We start from the raw sequence: 14,374 nt of genomic DNA on the forward strand, positions 1-14,374 counted from the left end.
AAGTCGCATAAATCTTTTTTTCCCCCCAGTATTTGTGGAAAATTCTGCTTTGTGTACAGTCTAGCCAGCAAGTGTTGCTTTCTAAGTGTCCTTTCAAATCAAAGATATGATCAAAAACAGCAGTGAAAGCTTAAAGAGGAAAGTCTGTGGAGGTGAACTGGAAACCTGACCTATGATGGAAATGATGGTTAGACAGAGATAAAGGGAATTAATAAGAAAAGAAACAGGGGACAAGTGCTCTGCTTTCACACCGTTTTCCCTTTTCCTCACTCTTCCTCTCTGTTCAGGGCTGGGTATCAAAATTCAATACTTTTAGGATACCCATCAAATGTTACCGAGTATCAGAAACGTCCACGTTATTCAACACCAAACTTCAAAATCGAAGTGGTCAGTCTCATCAGCATCTGTGAGCCAGTGAACTCCAAAATCTAGACTGCTGATTGGCTGTCTAAATTACATTCTGAACATGTTCTCTTAAAGGGCCTTATATTCTTTTTTTTCTTGAAAGCACGATTTTTCTCCCATTAAAAAATGCAAAATGTGCCTGCCTTAATCCCTTAAACAAATAGGCTCTGTTCTGATTCACTGCCCTGTATTGCACCTTATTCAAAACGCAGTCAAGGCTTAAAACACTTCTTATAACTTCGGCATGAATGGGTGGGGCTAAACTGCTGTAAGCTGAATATATGAATAAATGCAAATATGCTGCTTTCTGTAACAATATGGACTGTATTACTGGCATGTTTTGAAATTTTAGCCAGGTTTCTGCCCTATATCAACTCTTATATAGAAATAAAAGTGAGGACAAATTCAGTTTTCTATGATATGGGCCCTTTAAATCAGTTAAAATACCCACTTACAGCACTTCATACTTATTTTCGGTTTAAGCCACACCCACTTCCAGTTTGTCATTTTAAAGAAGGTATCATTCACGTTTGGAAAAAATCTTAAAGGAAACCCAGCCTAAAAGAAAACAGTGCCACAGAAATGCTACAGCTTTGCGATGGAAACTAGTGCATCAAATCTTGTGCCAAACAAGATGCGTCACCACCTTCCAGCTCAAACACCCTCCACCTCCATTCACTTGTAAACGAAAACCTCTTTTTAGCAGGGCTGCACCTCAATAGGCTCAAACCACGTTCCTTTTAAACCCCAAAAACATCCACAGCTGAAAGCTCAACTACATGCACGCAGTCCGACGTGCTAATGTAAACAAAATGTAAACAGAAACACACCTAGAACAGATCAGCCTGATTTAAGCCAGTGGCAGACCCAGAACCACGCCACCTGCCCTTCCCCACCTGATGCGAGATGTTTTCAAGGTTGTCAGGTTCTCCTGTGGAAAGGATCAGGATTCAGGTTCTAAATCTGATTGAGAATAATACTAAATCAGCAGCTTTCTATTCCAGCACATGGCGCACACAAATAAACGGTTAGCTCTCATCACCAGCCCCTAGTGGTCAGAAGGAGAACTGCAGTATCGGCTTTATAAGCCTCCTGTTTGTGCTACATCAGGATACTGGTTGCTCCTTAACGAAATCACAAAAATATCAACAAAAGTAATAAAGTGCTAGACTAAACCTCAAAGAAAAGTAAACAAAGATGAAGTGGTCATCAAATAATCAGGTACATCACAGTTGGTTTGACAGCATGATTAACGGTTCTGAATTGTGCTTCTGAAAATAATGAGGTTTACAGAACAAGCTGTGCATCCCTAGAAGAAGGAAAACATTCTCAGGATCAGCAGTGAACTAGAACAGCCTGTACTGTTGGGCAACTTCAAGTGGGTCAGAGCAGTGTCACAGAAAAGTGAATATATGGGATAGTATGTGGTTTCAAGCTTGGAGAGAGAGAGAGAGAGAGAGAGAGAGAGAGAGAGAGAGAGAGAGAGAGAGAGAGAGAGAGAGAGAGAGAGAGAGAGAGAGAGAGAGAGAGAGAGAGAGAGAGAGATGAAAACAGAAAAAAAAATTAAAAAAGACAAAATAAGATAATATGAGATAGAAAAAGAAACGAAAACATCAAGGAAAAGAAAAATGCAAAAGAAAAAAAGAAAAAAGGGGGGGAGAGAAGAGGGAAAAGAAAAAAAAGTTTGAGACAGGAGATGGAGTGGAGGTGGAGTGAAGAAAAACAAAAGGAGCAGAAAAAAGGAGAGTAAAAATAAAGAGAAAGGATAGGTAGATAGCGAGAGAGGAGAGAGAGAAGAAAGAGAGAGAGAGAGAGAGAGAGAGGGGAGGGGGAGAGAGACAGAGGGAAAGAGAGAGAGACAGAGAGAAAGGGGAGGTCGGTATGGTGTCGATGCTCTAAAATTCTACTATTGAAGCTCATGACCTTCAGCATGTCTGAAAGCTCTGTGGTAGAAGAACATCTAAGCACACCTGTGAAGACCTCCTCGTGTGTATATAAAGAGAAGTCCTCTACAAAAAAGAGCCTTTTCCTTACAAAAGTGGAAAATGAACTGATACATGTTGTGAATGGAAGAAGCTTGTAATATGATAAAGTAGAAATGAGCCACTGTACAGAGCACGGTCTCGATGGCAGACACTCTTTCTGGATTATCAGGATTTCCAGCTCTAAGAGTCGAGACGTGAATGTGTCTTATTCTGTTTCTGCTTGTAAACTTGGCACCCAGCTTTAACGACTGGAGTTATTCGGCCCACGGTCACACGGTCGGGCAGTTTTAAAACATTCTGTTTGCGTGGTGTGTGTCGGGGCAGAACAGCAAAGCAAAATCGTCAGCGACTTTAAAGAAAGCAGCTCGCTTTTCTGATAGGATTGTAATCTGATTAAACAGGACTGTGACGGCAGAGCTATAGGAAGCAGCACTTCATGAGGAAATGAGGGCTGGAGAGCAAGTCATGCTGGGAAGTGTAGTTCTCCACTGAAAGAAAGGACTACAAAAATCAGTCATGGGTTGCATCTTATCATGGCAATGAAGACAAAAAACAACCCCTAACCCTTGTTTTTTGATTTTTTTTTTTTGTTTGTTTTTTGTTGGGTTTTTTTTTTTTTTTGCCCAGCAGCCAAAGACAATAAAGGACAACAGCGGCGACTTTGTGCAAAAGTCTGTGCACCCTCTACGTATTTCAGCAGTTTGACAGACAGCTGGCTGGTTAGGTTTGGACTCGGGAGGCAGAGAGAGCACCTGCAAGCATCCAATGGCACAAAGATCCAGCTCCAACTCGTGTCTCGCAAAATATCCACGCAAGAAAGTCTTTAAAAAACAAACAAACAAAACAAACAAAAATGCCATTATCTTCATCCTACAAGCTCTTCAGGTGTCTATATCTCCCTGAGAGACCAGAGTGATGGAAGGGTCACACCAACAGGAGGGTCGTTGGGGAGCGTATGCTACATACGATCCACCGGAAGCTAAGTGAAGCGTTTCACAGTTCCAACTGCCAACAGGAAGCTAAAGAAACCAGTATCCATGACAACTGGCCAGCCGGAGAGAAAGAAAGAAAAAAAAAAACAAAACAACAAAGCATTTTCCAAAAAGGCTGCTGGGGTAACACTGTCCAACTACAAAGACATGACATGACTGGCTGTCTGTCAGAGCAGGCTTAGCCTTGCTGGCGGTCAGAAGGGTTAAAGGGGTTTGAGTGCAGCTCTTGAAAGGGGAGGCGAAGAAAAGAGAAGAAAGAAAAGACAGAAGGAAAATGTTGTTTATTTAGTGGTTTATTTGTCTTCTGGGTGCTTGGGGACGCCGGCGGCGGTCAGTGCAGCCCTATACTGCTGGAGTACACCCCGCACACTCTTCACAAATCCTTTGGAAAGTGGAAAGAGCGGAAAGCCTATATCGGGGTATCCGCTTCTTTCCGGGAGAAAGCTCCGGTAGCTCTTCCTTCGCTTCTTTGGTCTGACTGCTGGCTGAGAATCCGAAAGCGTTTTCCCGGCCTGCTGGGTCACCCCGAAACCGGAGGATGCCCCTTCAGAGCTTTCTGGAGGCTCCGATGCAGCTCCTCCAACCCCTCCTACCACAGTGCCATCACAGTCTGAGCTCTGGCTTAGGTCCTGCAGCGCTGCTGTGCCAGGAGGCCCAGCGGGCCCCACAGTGGAGGGGCTAAGGCCCGAATCCTCCAGATCCTCCTCGCTCCTCAGGTCCTGTTTGCTGGGGCTGCTGTGGGCCAGAGCCTGCGGGATTTCCTCCAGTGGCTCCCCCCGCAGGCCACCCGCGGTACAGCGTGGCCCTCGCTCAGCCACAGCACCATCCAGCTCCAGCCAGCCCTCTAGCCGGTGCACCAGCCTCCAGCCGCTGGTGACAAAGTGCTCGCGGATCTCCTGCTGGAAAACCTCCACAGGCTGTAGGAGCAACTGTGTCATGGACTGCACCATCTTGATCAGCGCCATCTCGTTGTAGCAGCGGCTGTTCTCGTAGCCCTCCTGCAGGCCGCGGTCGCTGTCAAAGCCTGCTTCGTTGTAATAGGGTTCGTTGACCAAAATCAGGCCTGCAACAGGGTTAAAAGAACATTTTATCCAAAATTTGCTAAACCCAGAAAGCAACAAATCAGTTAATATGATCACATCTGGAAAATAACTGCTACCCATTTTTTCTAATACTAGCATGCTGTAAAGAACCCATATAATAGAAAATCTAAGTTTCCAAATACTATTTAAATGAAGGAGTTTGATGTAGGTGTTTCAATGAAAATTAAGGAGCAAAAATGACACAAAAAAAACAACAGATTTACAGATCTATCTACAATATAGGCAACCATAAATATAAGGCTTATTGGCAATGCAACAATAACAGCCTGCTTAGTGTAAGCAACCAAATAAATATTAAAAGTTGACCTCTAGAGAAAAAATATATGATATGGGAAGGAACAGTACAGCAACTGCCCAGTGATCTCTACTATAAACAGGCTGCAAGTCAACAGGTTTTCTAAGCACAAGGAAATGCAACGAAAGTACTGTCCATAGTAAATGACCATATAATACAGGTTCATACCAACTGGTTTGAGGCTTTTGTCGCAGCACATTAGCCAAACTCAACAAAATATATTTCATGCTGTGTCTGATTTCCTGATAATCTGGATCATAAGGATTTGATTGCACACACCCCAAACCATACTGATTGGTATACTCTTATATTCACAATATTGCTACCTTTTGTCAATACAAGCAGGAGTCTGCTGTACCTTGGAGTATAACAAGTAAAGGCATAAGCTGATTCTAGAGCTTATTTGTCCTGAGTTTTGTAAATAATTTGTACACTGTTATTCTCTGAAATAGTGCTACTGACCTTGAATGGAGATGAGCACCTGCAGGAGACTCGACTTACTGGTCCATCTCTCGGTGCCCTGAGAACACAATAAATATGAGTCTGACTGAAACCATGTTCTAAAACACTGCACTAAACATTGCACTCCTCAAGCGCTAAAACAGATTCATTTACCATATTTTGTTTTTAAAATGTGAAAAATCAAATCAAAATAAAAAAAAAAAAAACAGGAGACATGCGCTGTTTCTACTGCATGAATTACTACTACTAATAAAGAAGTTCATCCAGCCACAGTCATGCAAACACACAACACATTCATAATTTGAAATGTTACTTGGGAAAAAGAAATGTTCCACTAGATGTTAACATTTTGCCTGCTCCTGTAAACTTACCGTTTTGGAGATTCAAGGTTTTGTTCAGACAGCAACAATTTTATATCATATTCTCCAATGGAAACAGATCACGGTCCCATAGCGAAGGTGCTCACCTTGCCAATCCAGGTGCCCAGCAGACTGACGCACACTTTGCCGTTGTCGTAGAGGTTGGGGTTAAGCCGGCCACTGCACTGGGACAGGTAGCGGAAGAGAGGGGGGACAGCAGGGTATATATTCGGAAGCTGGATGTCAAACAGGAAGAGCCCATCCTCATAGGGCGTACGTGTGGGACCCTTAATCAGAGCAGAGAACAGGTCCTGCAGAACAGTGTACAGGGTTTAGAGATCAAGGATCATGGCTTTAAAATCCAGACTTATTACTCAGCTACCTTAATGCTTATAATTCTATGTATTACTCAGAAACTACTAGCTGCTAATTAATAAATTAGGATTTTTTAAAATGCAAATAAGCTCATCTTTAATATCATACATTCTTAAATATAAGGAATGACGTGTCTGAACTCCACCAGAGGGCAGTGTAACGGCTGTGTTTTACGTTTTATGAACTTATCTATTTAGTCCAAAGAAGAAAGCTCTGAAAGTCTAACAAAGCCAGAGAATGAGAAGCCATGAGAAGCTCCACACCTCCAGTAAGTCAGTACTGCCAGGCAGATAATACAAAACACAACTAGAGTACATGGAAAACTAAATAAACATCAAACCCAAGCTTTACTCATGAATTTAATAAATTAAACATTCAACATTTAGTGAATTTATCAGGTTTAATATCAGCCAACTCTCAACAAGCTCACTGTTTTCAAACAAAGTCATGAAAGTGAAATGCAACGTGGCTAGGCTAAGGTGAAAACAGCGCATGTGTCAGTTTATCAGGACTTCAGATTGGCTGCCTTCTGCAAATTTCAAGGTCCATGTCACTTACTATGGATATGTGGTCTGTGTTTAATGTAAAACAGTAACAGTACAATGCTGAGTGACGTCACTGTCCTGGGAAAAAAAATACACGGTGAGGTTCGGTAGCCTGTCGCCTTCAGATTGTTACAGTGTTTTTTTTTTTTTTGTTTTGATGTTTATCAGATAATGCCTTAAAACTTAATATCACAGGGCTTTTAGCCCCCGTAACTGATTCTTTGATACACTCACCATGCGGTCTTCAAAGGTCTTGACCATTATGCCGTCTGGTAGTGATGTGGCCAGCAAAGCCATCTCTTTCCTGACCGTACTGAAGAATTTCTTAGCTTCAGCCGGCTGAAACTCCATCTTCTTAAACGTGTGAGTGTCTAAGGAAGACAGGAAGAACTTCTCATTAAGAGCTTATATTTATGAAACATCTCACAGATCTACAGATTTTCTCATTTTATAGCATTTACAATTACATAAACATGTTCCTGTAAACCACCAATTAAACACCATCTCACCTGCCTGCCATCTAGAAATCCTACAAAATGGGTTATACCAAACTTATTACTCAAATTAGCTGGGCTCTGCTTAGGACTTGAAAGGAGAACCAAAGGAATGAACTTGTAGGCACTTGCTGTATACCTCTGTAATGAACAATCAGAACTCCTAAACAAAAGCAGAACACTGATCACATCATTATCATCATTAATATACTTTAAACCATGTTTCTGAAACATTAGTGAAAAAATTCATGAAGTTAACTTAGCATTAACGTCCTCTGCTCCAGCAGAGGAGTCCTTTTTTCAGAGGGCACCATAGAGCTCATTAGTTACTGTACAAGGATGTACACAAGTACTCGAGGACTCAATAACCACTCTAGGTGGTTGTATCTAAATACTGAAACTCACTTTTCAGGGATTCATCATTTTTTGTTACGGAACAAATTACTGTATAAAATATAGGCTATCAAATACACAGAGTAACAATTCTATGAAACATCTGTAGCACAGCTGGCTCTGGTGCAGCTTTTTCTCTAACTAGGCTAACAACTCCAGCTGATGTTGGCTAGGCAGAGAAACAATGGAAAGATGTTTTTTTAAATAATTAAAATGTTGGCATCTCATTTCTTTTGCTTTTTCCTTTCCTGCTTATCCGCCATTTATAAACTCTTAGATACTCAAATTTCAAAGTAAGCCAGAAAGCACATTCCTATTACTGTATACAGTGTCTGATGTAGGATGTTAAAACACTGTCTTACGTTTTAAGATTTAACCCACTAACATTGAGCTTGTGAACTACCTGTAGATGGTTGTGCTTGACTGACCTAACATGTTCATGACAAACACCTCCAAATCTAACTGGCAGCCTAGAATACTATGTTCAGTATCTGAAGCTTCAGATGTACTAGTCTTCTTAACCAAAAAATAAATAAAATAAAAATAATTCATAGAAAATACCTACAATTTAAACTGCTGTAAGAACACCAGTCAGAAAAATCACAAGGAGATATTCTCCCCAAATCCCTGTTTAAAAGCTGGAAGAACAGTTTTAGGTGATTCAGACAATACACTTGTACCTGGTGCCCACTCCAACACAGAGAAGACCTCTCCCTTGGCACTGGTGAAGGTCACTCCTGGCTTGCCTCCGCTCTGCTGGCACAGAACGGGTGTATCGCTGGGCCACTCTGAGCGCACAGGCGTCTGCGGCTCAGTAGGGGCCGACGCCCTCTCCTCCTCCACTGCAGCCTCCATCTTCTCCTCCTCCACGATGGCCACGTTGTCCAGCGTCTTCTTCAGGTTCTCCTGAAGCTTCTTGATGTCGTCCAGGAAGCGTTTCTCCTTTGTGGGCTTGGCGTCAGCCGGCGTTGTTGCAGCGGTTGCGGCTGATGGCTCTGCGGTGGGGGAAGTGGGGGAACCAGTCCACAGCTGCTCTACAGTCATGTTCTTCAAACTCTCCAGAATCTTCAGTGCCTCCTTCAATTCACGGAAGGCCAGGCGTGGGGTCTCCTTACTGGGCTTTTCCTCAGATGAAGGCACTCCACCTCCACCTATACAAGAGTGCGGATCAGTATTTGGACTCAACCAATAATAGGCATCAGTGCTCCATCAGAGGCAGAGAGTAGTTTACAAACTAACTGTACTGTACTATAAGCTTAATAACGTTCATATAAAAGTTATTAAGCGTGATAGAGCAAGGAGTAAATGCACCATACATGCCCATGTGGCATCTTTTCAATGGTCATACTTTATTTTGAGAGTCCTCTACAGATAATCTAGGTGCTTTGAATGTTAACCTATCTGGTGAAACTAACAGAGTTAGGTCTAGGTCTAGATTATGTTTTGAATAGAAGTTAAGATTAGGGTTAATTTTAGGGTAAGATGTAACAGATTCAGTAGTACCAAAGTATGAAGGCACACAAAGAAGTGTTTATCTGTGTTGTCTGTGGATAAAACTAAGCCAATATGTACACAGTCCTACATCAAGTATTCCACTATGAACATTTAAAATTAAAAATTGTGAATTCCCAAGCTCACAACGATGCTAATGACGACATAATGCATTTCCTGCAATACAGATGCACAGAGTAAACAAAATAATGGTTAAATAAGATGTTTTCAAGTTTGTTTTCTGGAGTAAAAGCAGTGCACAAATCAAAAATAAGTCTGTATAAATCTGTGATTTATAGATTTGCTCATTCAGTGGTCATAAACTACAGACACCCTGTGGTAAACTGTGGCATTACCCCACCTCCCAATGGAAAAAGAATCTGTTCAAATAGGGCTACAGAAAGTAAGAATAAACCTCTGACCCCATACCTGCATTCAGCTCGGGTATAGGTGTCCCCTGTGCATCTGCGCTGGCTGTAGTGCTGATAGGTATAGAGACTTTACCCTCAGCTGGCGCTCCTGTGCAGGGGGCAGATGCAGGGACTGCTTCCTCTCCGCCTGCCCCCGCCTCCTCCTCTACCTGTCCATTATCTGTCTCCCAGCTATCGCTTTCATCCTCCCACTCCTCCGACGACGCTCCGCTGGTGCTGCCCTCCGCCGAGTCATAGTACGTCTCTTCGATCTCTGACTCCACGTTATACAGGTGCTGATGGAACGAACAGGACGACGCCAAAAATAAAAGGCAAAATAATTATTTAACTGAATTTAGGACCATTTAAATAATATGGAAAGTGTATATGTTGTGTTCAATAAGCAGTTAAATATGCATATTAATGGACAAAAGGCAAAGTGCACAGAATGAATGAATACCTGAGGTAGGACAACAGATTTGGAGTTATCAGCCCAAACCACCTCCACTTTACTGCTGACATCCACTCTGCAGACCTGTCCAACAGTCCTCTGCACAAACAAAGACTAAGATCAATGCTGTGCAATATACAAACAATGAACTATACAGTCAGCAAAGGCAATCAGTGCAGGTGAAAGAAAGGGGCCAGTCTGTTATACAAACAGCCAAACACAGAAATCTCTAAAATGGGTAATCAACAACAAATTATTGCTATTAAAATGTCAATCAGAACACAAGAGAGATGGTTTTGGGACACCTGGTCAGATAATGTGTTTTGTTGACTTGCTAAGTGTAAATATACACTTATAATATTTATCGACTATTTATTGACTGCACTTTGCAAACTGCACTAAAGTATCTGCATGGCAAGTTTTTTTTTTCTGGATCCAACGATTTAAACTGTTGCTTCACTGCTTCACTGCTAGTCCCCAGGGGAAATGACTTCTTGTCTGCTGCTCTGTGGCCAGCAAATGTGTACACAGGATAAAGAGGTGAAAGTAGACGAAGCTTTACTTCATTATTGAAGTCCTCAGAGTCAGAGTTGCCTATCCGGATCACAATGTCTGTGGTGTGGAAGTGGAAGTCAGGATGGTCTGCAATATCGTAAACACTGACGTCTTCCTCCTCCCCGATAACCTGATCAAAGCCAAAAAAACAACAATGTAGGTCAAACAATGAGTGTAAGATTAGCAGAAAACAAGACTGACATTTACCATAGAAAAATTGTTTGTTGGTGATGGAAAGTTCAACAGATACCACCAATCATTAATCATGTCTTAAATGATATGCATGTTTGCACCACAAATTTTCCAATATCCACAATCTTTCGTGTTTTTACTGGAGATTAAAAAAATGAAGGGTGCTCTCTGTCCACAGTACTGCAAAGTTCTCTGTACACATTACATGGCAATCTACCTCTAACCCTACACCTCAGCAAATCAAAGACCAGATCCATACTGGCAATGTTAAGTTTGTGCTGCAAATATAAGAGCTACATGCCATTTTCCTCACCTCCACATCATCTCCTGTGGAGTTCAGTTTGATCCACTTCACCACACACGTCCGGGCCTTGTGGTCACCTGACTGGATCACACCATACACACCTGGGTCCTGCACCACTTGAGCTGCAAAAAGAATCAATTTTTCATTCCTACTGACTTAAAGAAATTACATTCATGCATGTTAAATACAGCAACTAATATTCCCTCTCTTTATAATTCACAAGTTTAGAATCACTTTTCAAATGAATAACTGCTGTATTGCTCAATCTAACTTGTACAGCATAGACTGAAACATTAGATGTTACTTCAAGTGGTTTTATTCATTTTTTTTTCTGGGAACACCAAAAAGGTATTTAATGATAAATAACACAGTCATTATTTACAGTCATTTCTTCACACATTATCTGAGACTTGATCACTGCTTTTTAAACACAAGGCATTCCAGATAAACACTCAGATTGAAGTTCATGTAAAATGATTAACAGCTTTCTTTTTTTCCACATCTTATACGCTTATTAGTGGAGTTTTGGCACCACAATTATTTATAAAGGTTTAAGTCTGGGTTACACTACACAACTTTTACCCTGACTTTAGCACTGTTCCCCAGCCTGGCTGTGCTGGTCGGCTCTAGTCTGCAGATTTTTGGGTCAGTCTGAGTCGACGGAGAGAGAATCGCGCTGTGTGTGATGGGCGCAGACTCAGATTTTTGGCCTCCCAATCGCATTTCAGACCAGTCAGAGTTTAAACACATCTGATATTTTCAACCTGACTGAGTGTAATCTACTAGTGTAAACTGGTCAAGGACTCAATCTGACTCCTGCAACAGCCAATGAAAACAGAGACTGTGAAAGAAGAAAATACACCAAATAAAGAAAGAAAAATGGCAAAAAGTCACCCATGTGCTTTAATGACCAGAGTTTAGACATGAAGTCTCTGTACATTTAAAACTCTAAAAAAATACCACACTGATCACGTTTTTAATTCAATGAGCCTCATTTAAACATGTACACCTTCTGCTTCCTTACTGTGTCAGCTGAAAAGACAAAACAGCAGCAGCAAGCTGCTCCACTCTTGTTCATTTGGGTCTCCTACTGGAAGAACGGTCAAGTTCAGCAAGTTCTGGTGGGTTCAGCAGCAGTTTTACTCCCCCAAAAGAATCTGGATTGTGTGAGATGCCCAGTGTTTTTACAATCTAAGGCTGTAAAAGTTGTGTAGTGAACCCAAGGCTTTAAACAAAATGTAAACTACTTATTTGGTTTACATGGCTTTAGCATGTTACCATGATGCTATCCAGCCCAAAGCAGCTTTCATACACCCACTATTTAACCAGGCGAATCCTCTGGAACGGTGAAACTTTATCGGTAAGCTAACATCTGGGAAAAGTTTTATGTGGCAGTACTCACGGCGTTTGTCCACTACATAATCTCCAGGGCAGAACTCATGGTTGTCCAGGTGCTGGATCGGGATGAGGTCATTAGAACGGATTCCTGTCTCCAGTCTACCGTCTTTCCACATGACATCAGCCGAAGTAACAGTAGAAACAACCTCCACAGCCACCCTGCACACACAGTCAGGCCTTCTTTAATATGAGAGCTTCATTCCTGTGCACTACATCAGACTCTGAATGCATACAGCACTGTTTACAGCATCACAGCTGTGCTGATACGTTCACTCTTTAGAGAGCAGGACGTAGAAGAGGACGTTATTTGAGACATAGTCAAGTTCTGGTCTAGATGCCATTTTCTCCTTCTTCTCTATTTATGCCTAAATACTGTGACTTCCTGGTTAATATTGACTACAAAAAGCACCCTGAGCACAACAACTGCTTAGAAATGAAAAAGGTTACCCAAGTTGGTCACAACTTTCTAGGTGTAACTTTAAGACTGTCAACAGGCCTGGTGCACACATTACATAATCACCTAATGGCAATTATTTGAGGTAATTGCAATGACCACTTTCCACATTAGATTTCCCAAAAACACTAAGCTGCAGCAAGCAGAATGTGAACTGGGTGCGCCAGGTTGACATGCGTAAATGTAAATAAAAGAAAGTCATTTATTAAGCTATCATGTTGCTTATGGGAAAAAAAGGTCTAACTTCTAACTTGGTGCCCTCACATTTACATGGCTTATTTACTTCTTAGCTGTGAAGCATATCCTAGTATTTTTAGCTCGCATGCTGGCAGAATGAGAGGTGCTGTTTTTTTTGCGTTTTCAGTTTTACTCTCCAAAATAAATAAATAAATAAAATTTAATTAAAAAAAAAAAAAACTGTTTTGCTTTACAATACATGATGCAGTGTAACCGACATTTGTGTTGTGAAGTGTAATGATTTGACCAGTTTGTTAGCTTCTTAGGCCCAAACCCATTTCACCCCTTGGTCCTTATGCCTCTATTTTTAGCATTCATGCCTAGGGGTAGGGTGTCCCTATCTTTGTTGAGATGGATTTTCTCAGTTTAAAAATTATGACAACCATTGTATTCTTAGCTTAACATCATTTCAGTGTATTATGGACTTTTTCATAACAAGCATAAAAACTGCTAATACTGCGCTAACGTCTTGGTAGCTATCCAGCTAAGGCCACTTTTGCTTTGTACTTTAGACGCAAAGAAAGAAAGACAATTAAATATTAATTACAATTATTTATATGACAATCACCCGCCAAATTTTCATGATCGTGCCAGCCCTAGTTCTAAACAGAATTTTCCAAAATGAGCCATACATTCTACACTTAGCAGATGTTAAGTCAAACTCTAGACCATGTGTAGGCTGTGGTTACTGCTTTAAGATTACTGATGACAATGCAACAAAATAAATGAAAATATACTGGACTGTATTAAAAACAGATCTGAGGAGTTTAGATATAAGGAGGGGAATGCAGGATAAAGACAAAGGAAAATGAGCAAAAACATGGGTTTCCACAACCAGCTCTAAACAAATAAATAAATAAGAAGGGACTCCTGAATGTGCAATTTTGGTATGACAGGAGTTGATAAGACATTTTTATAGTGTTCAATAAAGCAGTGGTCACCAGCACTGGTCCTGGACATCTTCCTTCCTGCACTGTCTGGTACCAACAAATATCTGCAACACTTGTTCTTTTTCAGAAATCCTTGATTAGCTGAACCACATATACAGTGTTAGGTGAGCACATTAGATGTAGGTTGGAACTAAACTCTGCACGAAGATCTCCAGGAAGAGGGTTGGTGACCACTGCAATAAAGTATGCATAACTTATTGATCAAAATAAAATTCAAAGGCTATATTCAAGTGCAAAAAAGACAACAAAAGGCTGGCCATATTTTTTACTAAGTATATTCCACTATTAAGTAGTTAGTTCATTCAGTCTGATGATGATGATGATGAAACCTTTGTCACTAGTCACAAGTACCAGCAAAATGGCCACAGGTGGGAATCATGTCAAATAAATATAATCAAATTGTACTGATGCACAGTTCTCAATTTATCCATAATACCCACCTGCTAACTAGGTCCCCCCTAAACACACAATGCTACCAAGCTGGGAGGGTGAAGGCTAGCACGAACTTCCTCAGAGACCTGAAC

At 41.2% G+C, this 14,374-nt stretch overlaps 1 protein-coding gene across 2 annotated transcripts in view; it reads right to left on the reverse strand.

Moving 5' to 3' along the window:
• Positions 1–2,956: 2,956 nt before the first annotated feature.
• The window catches only part of ube2o (ubiquitin-conjugating enzyme E2O), a 61,288-nt gene continuing 49,870 nt past the window's right edge, over positions 2,957–14,374 (reverse strand). For both annotated transcript variants that reach the window (XM_017693025.2, XM_017693024.2), the window contains exons 11-20: positions 12,214–12,368; positions 10,821–10,933; positions 10,323–10,445; positions 9,770–9,859; positions 9,329–9,605; positions 8,089–8,559; positions 6,756–6,892; positions 5,709–5,912; positions 5,243–5,300; positions 2,957–4,445 (exon numbers count right to left, since the gene is read on the reverse strand). In XM_017693025.2, coding sequence (XP_017548514.2) covers positions 3,676–4,445; positions 5,243–5,300; positions 5,709–5,912; positions 6,756–6,892; positions 8,089–8,559; positions 9,329–9,605; positions 9,770–9,859; positions 10,323–10,445; positions 10,821–10,933; positions 12,214–12,368 — 2,398 coding nt within the window. In that variant the 3' untranslated portion in view covers positions 2,957–3,675. The remainder of the gene's footprint in view (positions 4,446–5,242; positions 5,301–5,708; positions 5,913–6,755; positions 6,893–8,088; positions 8,560–9,328; positions 9,606–9,769; positions 9,860–10,322; positions 10,446–10,820; positions 10,934–12,213; positions 12,369–14,374) is intronic.

The sequence above is a fragment of the Pygocentrus nattereri genome, chromosome 30, assembly GCF_015220715.1.
Source record: "Pygocentrus nattereri isolate fPygNat1 chromosome 30, fPygNat1.pri, whole genome shotgun sequence".
In the NCBI taxonomy this organism is placed as follows: domain Eukaryota; kingdom Metazoa; phylum Chordata; class Actinopteri; order Characiformes; family Serrasalmidae; genus Pygocentrus; species Pygocentrus nattereri.